At 36.9% G+C, this 14370-nt stretch overlaps 1 protein-coding gene across 2 annotated transcripts; it reads right to left on the reverse strand.

The window, feature by feature from the left end:
* Positions 1 to 18: 18 nt before the first annotated feature.
* LOC140796036 (indole-3-acetaldehyde oxidase-like) lies at positions 19 to 12630 on the reverse strand. Of its 2 annotated transcripts, none has more exons than XM_073148872.1 (10): positions 12442 to 12630; positions 8732 to 10501; positions 8106 to 8365; positions 7694 to 7903; positions 7009 to 7227; positions 5402 to 6364; positions 4850 to 4945; positions 4638 to 4736; positions 1084 to 1273; positions 19 to 441 (listed from the first exon to the last, which is right to left on the reverse strand). In XM_073148872.1, exons 1-10 carry the CDS (start codon positions 12581 to 12583, stop codon positions 203 to 205), a joined length of 4188 nt encoding a protein of 1395 aa, XP_073004973.1. In that variant the 5' UTR covers positions 12584 to 12630; the 3' UTR covers positions 19 to 202. The 2 variants fall into 2 exon arrangements, with proteins under 2 accessions (XP_073004973.1, XP_073004974.1); XM_073148873.1 differs by lacking the exon at positions 12442 to 12630 and adding an exon at positions 10893 to 11000.
* Positions 12631 to 14370: the final 1740 nt, after the last annotated feature.

Raw genomic sequence — 14370 nt, forward strand, 5'->3', positions numbered from 1 at the left:
TTCCCTAAACTCAAGTGATTTCGAGGATAAATATGATTCTTTGAAGAAAAAATAGATATAATTGGCTGAGAGTACATAGAATCCTATAAAACACAAGTCCCTCTTTCTCCACTTGTAATAAAGAAAGAAACTTCTTCCTTATTTCTCACATACAGATCTACACAACATGATGTGGAGCAATGCTGATTCAATATAGCATCAGCTAACAACAATATGGCTCTTTGGATTGATGAGCAGACAAACCTTCCAAGTACCTCTCGACATTGTCAAGGCCACATAGCTCCTTGATTACAGGCATGGTTGCAGGAACATCCATTTGGAACATCGACGGAGAACTATCAGATCCACCAGAGGAAAGTAAATCTGCTCTAGCTGCTCTGATTGCTTCTCTTATCGCACAATGAACTGAAGCTGCAAGAAGTAAAGGCGGCTCCCCAGAAGCTGCATAAGAACATGCCAGAGTAAATCAACTAATAGTAGCATGTTCATCTATTATTTGTCAGCCATGGTTGAGTGGACTAAAAGATACAGTATGCTTTGTAGAGGTTCGTTACTTAACATCTTTTTTAGAGTAACTAGGTAAGTTAACATAGCAGGAAGTGCCGACCGCTGAGTTGAATTCCTGTCAAACTAACTTGCCAAAGAAAAAAAATCTCCAACCATTTTTAAGTCAAGTTTCTGTTCGCTTGTGTTTATCAAAGATCTCGCTAGCCTAGCCTAGCCTAGAAATGGGAAAGAATGTTAAGAATACAAAATAATAAGACCACCATTCTCTATCAACAGAAGCTTTTAGAGTTATTGGTGATTTAGCAAGTGGAATCTCTAAGCATGAAAACACCATAAAAATACATAATGAAGGTAAGAGGTGAAGTTCATGGCTTTCCCTAATACTTTTTTTATTAGGTTTCTAATCAAACTCATTCAGTAGTTAATAGTTCATCAATAAGAAATAGATGCTGATGGCTCCGACATGACATCCTCTTAAGGCAATAGGGAGATAGATAATATGTTGGTTGGTTGTTCTAGATGCTCTAGGATTAGAAGCCAAAAATATAGTCTACTCAAGTGAAAAAAAGTTGGTACCTTTTGATGAGAGTACACGCTTCTGGTGATATCCGCTATTAAGTAATTCAACGTTGAACTGTTTTGGAATGGTGTCAACAGTTGGAACCTTGTATGTCCAAGTACCATCGGTAACCACTAAGCCATCCGAGTTTTCCAAGTATTCCTCGTACATAAAGAAACCAATTCCTTGAACAAAGGAACCTTCAATCTGCATGCAAGTTGAGAGAAGTAGTGAATTAGTAATATTATAACAAATGCTGACAGTATATCACCAATTTAAAAGGATTAGCAGAGGCTAACAATCGAGAAATAAAAGGTTTGGTTTTCTACAATATACTTAATAGCAAAAATGCCATGCCAAAACCATCTTTCTTGGTTTATGCACCTGTTATTTGAAAACGTAAAGAACAACATTTCTTTAAACTAGCCTACACAAGCAGGTGACAGGTGACTGATGAGATAGTTTGACAAATGCAACTGCTATGGCTTTACATCAAACCAGCATGTAAGCAACATCCAAAATAGAATTCTGAAAAGATTGAATGCTTCAAAGCGTTTGGTGCAAATGCTACTCTAGGCAAATATTATTTTCCTAGATTATCGATTCAATGAAATTGAATATGGAAACACTTGCACTAGTGCTTCGGAAAGCCCAAAATTATATAATTCACTTGCCCGGCATAGATAGCATAGTATGATGCCCTATCGAAATATTGATCGAAATCGAAGTGCCAAGGCAGTCCAAGAGTTTAAGCAGTGCAATAGCAAAATTAAACTCGAGGAATACTACGATAATTATGCAAGACTTGAAGTTATCCACTGCTGGTCAAGCCTTGAATTTATCCATTGGGTGGATAGATAATTATAAAGATAGTCTCTCATGATTTTATTTTTAGCCTCCTAATGCCTAGGAGATATTTATAAAACTTAGTAGCTAAATTTTCTTTTGCCTATATAAGAGCATAGACACTTATTATAAAAGGTATCTAAAATTTAGTGAATGAAATAGTAGTGAAAGCTTCACCAAGAAAGCTCGTCTTCTCTAAGTGTTTTTGAAGTATCTTTCACTTTTCTTACTTCTACATTATCTTTACTTTGATGTTTACTTTATCTTACAATGAAGGTGAAATGCTGCACGGACTAGCAAACAGATCAAAATAGTTAGTCCATGACAAGAGGTATCAGAGCCATCTGCAGTCCACTACTGTGATTGATGAAGTGCTGCTGTGATGTCTTGTTCTAAAGCTGCCATCTTCGACGTCATGCCCGAAAAGAAAGAGCCTCCAAGGGAGTTTTGCCTGTAGAGGGTTGCATTTCCGTGCTTGAGGGCTTTGTTGGGCGCCTTGACGATCGAATATAAATGTTGGAGAATCTCAAGATTGGCTTCGAAGAAAACATGCAAGCAGTGGAAGAAAGCGTCCAAGCTACGATGGATTCTTTTAAGTCTCAATTTTACGAGCTCAAGGCGGAGCTTGATCGACGAAATATTAAGACAGTTGCCGAAGCAACTACTTATGAAGAACTTAAGTCCAAAGTCAACGAGGTCAATGGTCTCAAGTTGAGTGTAAGTCTTCTTGAGAGGGCTGTTGCACAAAGAGGTGATGTTGCAAAGAGCATATCTAAGCTGCACATCTTAGAGCTGCAAGGGTTCAATGGCAATATAGCATGTGCTACGTGAAGGAGGTTGAGAACTTCCTTTTGGGTATGGAACTATACCTTAAGGCATTGCGACTTGAGGACGAGGGCAAGGATGTTCAAACCACATCCATATACTTCACTGATGATGCCATGTTGTGATGGCATCAACGATTGGCAGAGATCGAGAATGGTCTTTGACATATCGACTCTCGGGTGAAATTGAAGTGCGAGCTAAAGATGCAACTATACCTTAAAAATGTTGAGTTCTTAGTCTGGAAGGATTTGCGGAGGCTGAAGCATATCAGAACTCTTGCCGACTACATCAAGGAATTCACCCGTTTAATGTTGTGTTTCAAACATGTCAAAAGACGATCGCATGTTAATCTTCCTTGATAGATTGCAGCCATGGGTGTCGAAAGAGTTGGTGTTCAAAGGTGTTAATGATCTCCACACCACTATCTCTATTGGTGAGAAATTGCCCGAGTATGAGCGGAGAAACGACCAAGTTGTCAACCTAAAAGCGTTGACATTTGACAATGGCAATGGCAATGGTAGCCAAGAAGTCCACAAAGGAAGGTGCTAAAGAAACCTTCAAAGGAAGCAACTGGGGGTTGATGTCTTAGTCCCAAAATGCAAAGATTTCGTATTATATTTGTAGGGACAACTATTAGGCACGTGATTGCCCAAATTGAAAATAACTACATGCTATCCAACTCGTGGAAGAAGATAGTGGAGAGGACAAGATGGTTGGAGCCATTCGACTCATTAATACCATCCAAGAACAAACTTGGGGTGGCAAGCTCCTTGAGCAAAAGGGACTTATGTACATCAATATAAAGGTAAACAGTGATGGACAATGGAGATGGAATAACTATTGGATGGTTAGGACACCCAGTCTTTAAAGATAAAGAAGGGCGTGAGCTTTTTGTATGAGCGATGATTGCCCACAACTTCCTACCGCTTGCGGAGGCCAAACGACTTGTCCTTAAACTAGAAAAGGAGGACAGCAGAGTAAAGTTGTAAACTTTAAGTCTTGCTCAGTCTTAAGCATGGCGAAAGATGTTGAGAATTCAGCTTGGCGCATGGAGAGGGTAGACTGACATAACAATAATAAACCTGAATAACTTTCAACATATTGTCGGTTTGGAACTCGTTATTGCTACAAAAGTCATGCCAATGCCACATCTTGGAGTAGTAAGGATTTTGGACGAAGCTATGCCATGTGTTGTTTGGACCAACGAATACCAAAATATGCAAGGCACCAATGGCAAAAAGCAACAAGGGCACAACTGAAGAACTGCAAGCACATGACTAAGCGATCATGCATTGGGTGGGAGAAAATATGACACCCTATTAAAATTTTGGTTGAAATTGAAGTGCCAAGGCAGTCCAAGGGCCTAAGCAATGCAATGACAAAACTAGACTAAAGAGACACTACACTAATTATGTAAGACTTGAGTTTATCCGCTACTGGATAAGCCTTGAGTTTATCTATTGGATGGATGAATAAAGATATGGATGGCCTCTCTTGATCTTACCTTTAGTCTCCTAAATATTTAGGAAAAATATTTAGGAAACTTAGTAGCTAAGTTTTCTCTTGCCTATATAAGGGCATGAACACTTATTGTAAAAGGTATCTAAAGTTTAGTGAATAAAATAGTGGTGAGAACTTTACCAAGAAAGCTTGTCTTCTTTAAGTGTTTTTAAAATATCTTTCCTCTTCTTATTTTTACACTATCTTTACTTCGAGGCTTACTTCATCTTGCAAAGAAGATGGAGTGCCGCGCCGACTAGCAATCCGATTAGAAAAGTTAAGTCCGTGACAACAGACACACTAATAGACTTGAATGCATTTGCAAGTCCATGTTGAAATTTATCTGACAGATAGCATAAGAGAGAAGTTGAGATAATTGACTAATTAAAATAAATATTACCTGCCCCAAATCCACAGCAGGGTTTAAGCTCTGGCCAGAGTCATATGTAAGGTCAGCTCGTAAAATTGCGGTAGCTCCTGTAAGAAGATCTATCTCCACCTGCAGGTCCACATTTCGTGATGATACTGATATTTGGTGCAGATCAGCTAGATATTAATTGATTAAGTTTAAGACAGTGTGAAATGGCTAATCACAAAAATGGACTGGCATACCTCACTCACAGCAGCCCCATAATTCAAATAGGAATCAGAAGTATGTTCAGGAACCCAGAAGGTACTTGCTGATAAATTTACACTTTCTAGGTATGCCTGCAGGTGAGGAAGGCATGAAATTAAGATATAGAATAAACAACTAGCACTCCAGAGTCTAGACTACAGAGTAATTAGATTTGGAATGACTAAAGAGTTCATCGACTTTAAAAACTATAAGACATACTAGGCCTACATGACTCAAAAATGCTAAAAGGGACAAGAAGCATCTTGTTTTGGTCCATTTAATTTTGATACGAATTTTCCAGCTGGTGGTACAATACTCCAATTTGAGACTTGCATATCAGACTGTCAATTCGGAGTTCATACTCAACAAAAACTAAAAATCAGTGAATATCAACTTATGGTGATATGAGAATCTGAGACGGACAGTGAAGATGCAATGATTTACAGTGAAGTTTGGACTACTTTGAATTGCTCTGAGATGCAGTGAATATCTACTTACAGCGAATTTTCAAATGCTATTTTTCTCAACAATGAAGATAAAATAATCACCTGAGAAATTAAAGAATCCCATGAAACCAAACCTCTCTGTTCTTGCAACCTATCTTTGAGAGTTCTTAATCTGTCAACTAGGATATTACAGGAGAGACGAACTGCTTCGCAGCTGGCCTCTGATGTGCTACTGCCACCAGTAAGTCCTCCCTGTATTAAGCTCAAAGTATCTGTCTGAATAACTCGTATCCTGTCTAGAAGCTTCTCATTTTTATCATCCCAAAACTGTCCAAGCGCAAATGCAGCCATCTGCTTCACTTTTGTCCACAATCCTTGACCTATCTCAATCCCTCCTACCTCAACTACAACTGAGCCATCATTAAGAACAGAGACTTTGCCTGGAGTTGGTCTAAGTGATACTTGGTAGATCATGGGTACACAAGAAATCCCCCGTTTCTTCCATTTGTTGCTGCTATTGAATTTCTGGATCACTTCCACACGCTGCTCATAGGTAGGAGAAAAGGCCAAATTATCAAAAATAGAAGGCAAGGTATACCCAGAACCTTCTGCACTGTCTCCATAGAACAACATGAGGCTCTCAAAGGTGTGAAGATTCCTCTTCCTGATAGAGTTGGCATCTATAGAAAGTGTTGATGCTACCTGTTCAATAATTGCTTCAGCAATGAATGATCCCTGTACATCTCCAGGGGCTCGCACTGCAGATTTTGATGGAAGATTTGTTTTGCAGACTTTTATGTCAAAAGAAAGAGCGCCCCAGTCATACTTCTTCAGTGCTCCCACTACGGCTTTTGGAATCATTGGGCTGATATCTTCTATTATCCCAGCATTAATCAATATCTCCAAATGCAAGGCTGTGATCTTCCCATCAGACTTGAAACCAACAGAGTATTTTACTTTCATGGGATGTCTCCCTCCTGCCATTAGCATGTCTGTTTTGCGATCCAGATACATTCGTACAGGACGACGCAGCTTATATGCTGCAAGAGCACATGCGACTGCAACCTAACATCACAAGAGAGTCAACATTTAAACTAGTTTATATAAATGATTACTAATTTCAAACTTACATGCATATATTAGTTAGTCACTTAATGAATGCAAGCAGATTTATACTCTATATAAGCCGCCAATTCTACAAAAAAACATTTTCTGTATCATCATCTGTAGAACCATTTGTCCAACACTACATGGTCCACTACATGGTCTGCTAGAGCACAACTCAATTTCTAAAAGGCTCCAAAAAGAAGCTAAAGTGATCGGATTATCAAATGTAGATGCATATTATTTTTATGCAGGAATGTCTTTCTTTTTCCATCTTCCCTTGTAAGTCCAGTTCATGTCCTAAATCTATATGAGACACACAGGCATAGTTTGTATTTTCAATCAGAGATGCAAATTTAATTAATACTTGACATAAGTAAACTGGTAGATGTGCTTGATTGTGCATCCGTGTATAAGAATCTAAATGAAAAGCATCCGTAGATTTTTGAAATGCTAGGTAAATAAAAGAGATTTCTGACTCTAAAATGTTTTGATGCACATAGTAAAAAGGTCAAATTACTCTGCCATACTTGCAATACACTGAGTCAAATGATACACAAAAGACACAAGTAGATCTTGGCATTGATAATGAGTTGAATTCTTACAGGTATTGCTTTGAATGCCTTCCCACCAAAACCTCCTCCAACTCTTCTTGTAATAACACGCACATTGTGAAAGGGGACGCCAAGGCAGTTTGCAATCACACTATGTGTCAACTCAGGGCATTGACTTGAAGTGTACACTGCAATGCATTTATCTTCATCTGGAACAGCCAGTGCTGTCTGCGTCTCCATGTAAAAATAATACTGGGAACCAAGTTTTACCTGGGTACAGCAGATGAATAGTAATATAATATGTTTAAGATGAAGAGAAGTTTGTTTAACTTTTACAGAATAGCCAATCACCGCAGGATTATTGTCAACTGACAAAATGAATTACGTAAGAAAAGGACACATCACAAATATCTTTAAGAGAAAAGTCAAAAGTAATATCTAACATTTGCTTCAGCAGATTCACAGATTAGTGCCAACAGCAAGGCAATCAAAGGTTTAAAATACATAAGCAGAAATGGCAATGAAGAAAAATAAAAGAAATGTAAAGGATGCCCAAATTTGCAATTAGTGCAAATCTTATATCAATGCAATTCAATAAATTTCCTACCAAAATATAGACTGTTAGAGATACAAGCTAAGCAGAAAGGATGATCCCTTTCAATTAAACTTGACAGTCGAGACAGTCTCAGGTCTCGACAATATTTTTGAGTCTTAAGACAATCAATTTAGGAAATACCTCAGCTGATAAAATCGTTTGATCAGCTTCTGCCATTCCTTTGGAGAAATCACCTATTTGTTTAGGACAAACAAAGGAAGGAACATCGAAATAACTGCATCTTCTGACAGCATCTTCTACCGACAAAATTGGTGGTTCCAAATTATCAGTGTCATAATCAACAATTGCTTGTTTAGCAGCCATGTTGGCATATCTCTGGGTTCCTGCAATCTGAATGATCCATTCAGTCAGGCTTACTTGAGCAATTCTAGGCACAAAAACATTCAGCTTTATTTACCTAAGCCACAAAATCTTTTAGTATTACATGAACAATCAAACACGGCCAGCCGAAAGTGAAATTCAATGAAAGAATCAGTAACTTATTTGTAGCTTATAAAAATGAAGCAAAATGATGAGAACAGAAAGGATATACCACTAGGCCGAGCGGTTGACCAGCAAACTCAGTAAGTGATTCAGCGAATAATGGTTCAGATCCAAAGATAAATTTTGCTCCGATGTTTTTTCCTCCTTTTGGAATGTCGTTAGCAGAGACAATTGTAACGATTTTCTGTGATGCCAGAGAAGAACTGAATTTAATGCCCCTTATGTGAGCTAAAGGTCGTGTGCTATTGATAAAAGCTCCATAAAGACAGTTCTCTGGAGAAGGAATGTCATCCACATATACAGCTTCACCTGCATATGTAGTTCATAACGTTATTTAATACAAAGGCATCTTGAGTTATAAATTTATAATAATTTGTAACAGGAAAAATTTAAACAATATGACAGAGTCAGAAAATTTATGCCTAGGGATAATTACAATTGCAACCAAATGAAAGACATATTAGGGACTCTGAAGTGACAGTGAAATTTAGTGTAAGTGATAAATGAGGATATTTTTCCTATCCACTAACAAAGCAACGAACACATGAACCATAATTTCTGGAAATCAAATCATGCAAAAAAATATATGAAATGTTAGTGAAAATAGCCTGTCTAGGTGTCAAACTACAACAGGATATTACTAATTATAAGCTCTATGATGAAGCAAGGAAGTACCAGAAGCTTGGATTTCAGCTCCAGCCTTTTGAGTTGGTTCACCAATTGGGTGATAGTCCTTGATCAATTCTATAACCTGCCTTGAAGATAAAATCACGTCACTAAGATCACAATCTGCACGCTTAGATGTCTTGTCAGCTGAAAAATTAGCATGTCCATTGAGACTTCCATATGTATATTCAGTGTTAGCAGCAGAACTATTTGCATCACTATTAATAGTCTTTCCAGGCTCTGCCAAATCTTTAACAAGTGGACGAAGAAAATCAAATAGAAAAGCAACAGCCAGACTTGATCTGTAGGCAGGATGTGGTATACCTTCTTTCACGACAATTGTTTCTCTAAGCAGTTGCATTGCTTCAAGTAGAATAGAAGAAGTGACAGGTTTACCATTTAGAAAATTCTCAACTTTCTTTGCCCTAATGGCATGATTAGTCCCATAGGCACCAAAAGCCAACTTTAGGTTATCTAAAATTAAATTTCCTGATCTTTTATCGAAGGAAGTCTGTGCTAAGAAAGCAGAATTGAGATAAGCCACCGCATTCCCTAGAGGGCGAGGAGCTGCTCTGTATGTCTCAAAGAGGACTTTGGTTTTTGTTGTAGCTATTGAATCAACAGTCCCATTACTGACAGAGGAGCTGCAGGCTGAAGTCCAAGAAGGAACATATACACTCAAAAGTAGAGTTCTGTAATCACAAGGAGACCTCTCTAGGAATTCCTCCAGAGTGAGACTTAGCCTTTCTGAAGCTGTCTGTATACAAATAGTTGCACCAGCAGCTAGAAGTATTGTTGCAATGTCAGAGGGAAATTGACTTCTCTGTGCCATGATCAAGTTTCCTCCTAAGCTTGCTGTATTTCGAACAAATGGTGAAGCCACCTTATTCATGTGATCAGCAATTTTTCTGAAGACCACATTCCTGTTTGAAAGCAATGTGCATCCATTTTCTTCTTTCAAAACATCGATAGTTCTAGAAATCGTCACAGCTGCCCCAATTTCAATGCCTAGATTATCTCTTCTTATATCTGAAAGCTCAGGGATCCCTCTGAGATCAACATACTTATCATACAGGTCCAGGTCCTTGTAAATACCCGTACTTGTATTCCCTACTACCATCTTAACTCTACTTTCACTAAATACTTCAGGATTTAATAATTTGTAAAGATCTTCAACACTATCAGGGCGATACCAATAGCCTCCCCCAGTGGCAGTAAGACCAGCATCATCTGGGACATCTGAAGTAGATTTGATCTCAGATTTAAGAAACTCAGGGAAAGTGCAGATTCCACCACTAGAGTAATGAGGCAATCTGCAGACATTAACATTTTTATCCCCTTTCTTCCAAAATGAATTCAGGCCCAAATCTTCTAAATCAACATCAGTTGCCAAGCTCTTGCAAGTATCTACAATAGGTCGATAGCCAGTACATCGGCACAAATTGCCTGATATAGCCTTCACTGCCTCAGATACTGTGAGCTTTGAGAATCCATTTGGAGGCTCAGGCCTATCAGTTTTGTCTGCATTGACTACGGCGGAGAAAAGAGACATGCACATGCCAGGGGTGCAGAACCCACACTGGGAGGCATGAAAACCAGACAACCTTTGGTGAATTGCATGAAAGCCATCCTTACTGTTTCCAAGTCCTTCAGTAGTTGTCACTGAATGGAAATTTATACTACAAAGAAGTGTTAGGCATGAGCTTGCAGAGAATTCAGCCACTTGGTCAATAATGGGATCATATCTGGAAAGAAGAACAACACAAGCTCCACAGCCACCTGTTGCGAGAAGAACTAACAATATTAGTGGGATATACATATTTATATCCACTTTCTCAGAACCTTCAAGGTATTTATACAAATAATGAACTAGGTAAGCATATTACTATTATACAGGTATATCCAGAATTGATTTCATTAAGATTTCACAATTTGCAATTCTGATACTACTAGAAAACATAGCATATAGAGAAGATGAATAGGCAACTAAAATATGATTCATATAGTAGCATGAAAAATGTCTATTTTTCCTTATTGAGTTATAATTTCTGTTACGTATAACATATACTAAAATAAAGTCAAATGAAGTACTTGAAGCCATGCTTTTAACAAGATACTACTATTCCTATATGTATATGCATTCAGATTCAAGTCAGACAGGAAAACCTACTGTTATATCAGGCCAAAGTCCAAATTGAAGCCAAATTTGATGAGTAATATCCTAATCCTATTCACTCGTACCTTGCTCATATGCTACATGTGCACAACAATGATGCACCTGCAGACACAAGAAGAGAGAGATGATCAAAGAACTTTGAGTTAGTGTTCAGCCATCCAACTTAAACTCTAAAAAATGGAGTATGTTAACAAACAGGGGGGATTACCAAAGAGGTAAGAAACTGGATGTAGATAAGAGGAGGCATGACCATAATAGGTAAGATAAAATGGAACAATTTGTGCAACACAAGAGGCACGAGTGTGCAACCTATGGGAATGTCTCATCACATAAAGCTTTGGATGTACATAAGTTTTTTTTTTCTATATATAGTGGATGGGCAATTGGATCAGAAAAATTTAGCAACTGATCTTATTTCCAATATATCTTTCATTCATCTAGACATCATCTCCATCTAGACTCTTTCCTCTAATTCTCTCTCTTCACTTACAGATTAGCTTTCTAGGATTCTGAGCTACAATCAAAGATTTAATGTAAAGTTTGTAGTCCAACTCTCTATGTATGAACAGAAATACAAGACCCTACATGAAATCTTTAGAAAAAGATTGAACCCCTTTAGTGCCTATCTATGTGCAACTGCCTCAGAGATGTTACCTTTTATGCAGAAAAACCAAAATACCCCCTTTGACTCCAATAGCCGAAATTATGTTGAAAATTAATAACTCTTACACTCCTCTCATCTCAAATCCATGTTGATGAGTACAATCAACCTAAAGTAGACAGACTAGATAGTAAGGTTAAAAGAGGCAAAATCTCCATTGTTTACTGTCATGTGAATGCTGTCACAACCAAAACCCAGTAGTAGAAGTGGGAACGCCCAAGGTCAAGGGTTCAATCCCTACCTCTTATCCAGTGTTTGGTTGGTAGTTGGTACACAAGCTTCCCTTGCTTGCAAATTTACTCTTCTTTTATTTACAAATAGCAACCAAACATCACTCTTTCTACAAATGTTCTTAGTGTGGTCAATATGCATAACTTTAAATTATGCACCTTTTTTAAAAAAATCTTAGGTGAGAGGTAGCTAAAGTTATCACACCCCTTTCTTTATCAAGATATGAATAAACTCTTTATTTGCATTTAAGGCTTATACGCCAAACAAATACTCTCTTAGCGTTGCATTTGCATACATTATGGAGATTTAAGTGATGTGCAAGGAAAACGTATGAGCATGTGCCTTTAGGAGGATTGCCCCATCCCCTTCTCCAAATCCTCTAACACTATAAAAGCCTCCTGGCTCTTCTGGAATAAATGAATGTACTCTTATTTTCAGGATGGGAAAATAAACAAACTTTGCACATAGAAAGGAGGACCACAAGGCATTAAAATTGCCTAAAAGATCAAAGAAAAAAAAAAAAACCAATCATCGAAGCACTAAGCAACCCAGCTAAGAACTCACATCCAAAAACTCCATTTCCTGCCAATCAAACAATACAAGGACACTAACTAAAAATACCAAATCAAGAAAGTTAAAGATTTTTCTCACCTTCTCCGCATCCAAGCTTTGCTCCTTTGTAAGGGGTCCGAGTCCTCAAGAACTCCAGCAAAGTAGTGGACGGGTCCACCTCCGAGAGCTCGTACCGCTCCCCGTTCACGGCAAACACCAGCCTTTCCAACTTCTTCCCCATCTCCTCCTCCTCCTCCTCAACGATGGGGATGATCTTATCTCGACGTATCTTGTTTTGTAACCACCAAGACCTCCAAATTCCATGGAGCAATAAATCTTGATTGGGACCGACGATAGAGAAACAGAATCATACAGAACAATTGGAAGGAAGCCGACAGCGGACATTGAAAGCTACTCTAGCGGTGTCTCCTTGGACTCGTCGAAGCACGGGATTGAAGCACGTACCTTACATAGGATAAGCCGAGTCCTCTTAAATACCATTTTTTTCGCCTCTGTTTTAAAATTTTGTATATAACACCTTTTCTTTTAATAAAATTATAATTTACACCATATATTTTTATTATAAATTAAGTCTTATACTTTAACAAATATACGCAGAAAATACTATATCATTATATCAGTTAGTTAAACTTAATTAAAATTTTAAATTAAATTAATTATATTTAAAATATATATAATATTTTCTGTACATATTTATTAAATCAGATGACTCAATTTATAAATAATAAAAATATAGAGTACAATTACGTTATAAAGCTCAGCGTTATATACAAATTTTTTCTTTATTTTCTTTCTTGATAATGACTTTCTTGGAAGATCATTATCACTTTGCTTTCTTGATACAGACGATATCCAGAAAAGTTTTTCTATTGAAGAAGTGGAAGAAGAATTTTCAAATAAAGCTTTTATAGATGTCTCGAATTTATCTTATCTTCTCATTCTTATACTAATTGAAAATCTGAGAGATAAAATTTCTGAGCAATTAGATTAATCCTTTTACACGTAAAGTTCATATCATATGCCTATAGAGGAGCGGAAATTTTGATTTACCCTATGGTTTGGCTAAATTTAAAGTACTTTTATTTATATCAATGAGTTTAATAAAAGTTTGTATATTCTTTTATTAGGAATATATTTTTTTTCTCACCTCTTAAGAGATATATTGCAATGAAACCTGTAATATAATTTAATATCACTAAAAGCTATAACACCAAATTTACGTAGAAAAACCCTTTTCAAAATAAAAATATCACGGGACATGAAATAAAATTCACTATAAAAAAGACACTCATTTATAAGAAAACCAATAATTCTAGCTTCAAATTACAAAGTTTAGAGAACACCTCTAATAGAGAAATCAAAACCTTTTTGAAGCAAGATATCCTTATAGATGTGAAGAAGATATTGTGCATTAATCTCAACCATGAAGTCCTTTAGTAGTTGTAAACCCTTGTTATGGGTAAAGAAAGCTCTTTTACTCTCTTATATTCCATTCATTCTTTTATTTTCCAAATAATTTATTTTTTACTATTAAGTGGCATTAGCAGCAAATCCATATGAGAAAAGAGTCTAACCCAACCACTTATTAACCAAGCGTAAGTCACTGTAAAGGTTAGCCCAAACCAACTTAGTTAAGTGAAACTTAACATTTTTTAGTCTTTTTTTTTCATCTTCAATCCTTTTCATTTTCAAATTATAAGTGTTAAAAATATTAAAAAAAAATATATGTAAATGACAAAATGCCACAATATAAAGAGCACACTCTAACTTGAGGTAAAAAGAACAATGTTTTTCTTACAAACACTCTACAAATATTCTAAAAATAAAATAATATGACTAACTTATTCTAAAAATAAAATAATTGGACTGTCAAAGTTGTTGTCGCACAGAGTCACAGGTGTTGATTGCATTGGAGTTGAGAAGTCAGACTCATCGATCACGTGAATCTAACGATTTTTGTCATGTTCAAAAGAAAATATGCGAGAGTCATGCAATTTGAGCAAGCAT

Source organism: Typha latifolia, chromosome 10, assembly GCF_019914945.1.
Source record: "Typha latifolia isolate L0001 chromosome 10, TyphaL0001v2, whole genome shotgun sequence".
Taxonomy (NCBI): domain Eukaryota; kingdom Viridiplantae; phylum Streptophyta; class Magnoliopsida; order Poales; family Typhaceae; genus Typha; species Typha latifolia.

Bases quoted from the DNA above. Each gene is read 5' to 3' on its own strand.
- LOC140796036 (XM_073148872.1), bottom strand. From the start codon at position 12,583: ATGGGGAAGAAGTTGGAAAGGCTGGTGTTTGCCGTGAACGGGGAGCGG. The intron at 6,365-7,008 runs GTAAGAATTCAA...TTGTGATGTTAG, and splicing joins AGGCATTCAAAGCAATACCT to GTTGCAGTCGCATGTGCTCT. The intron at 4,737-4,849 runs GTATGCCAGTCC...GTGGACCTGCAG, and splicing joins ATGGGGCTGCTGTGAGTGAG to GTGGAGATAGATCTTCTTAC.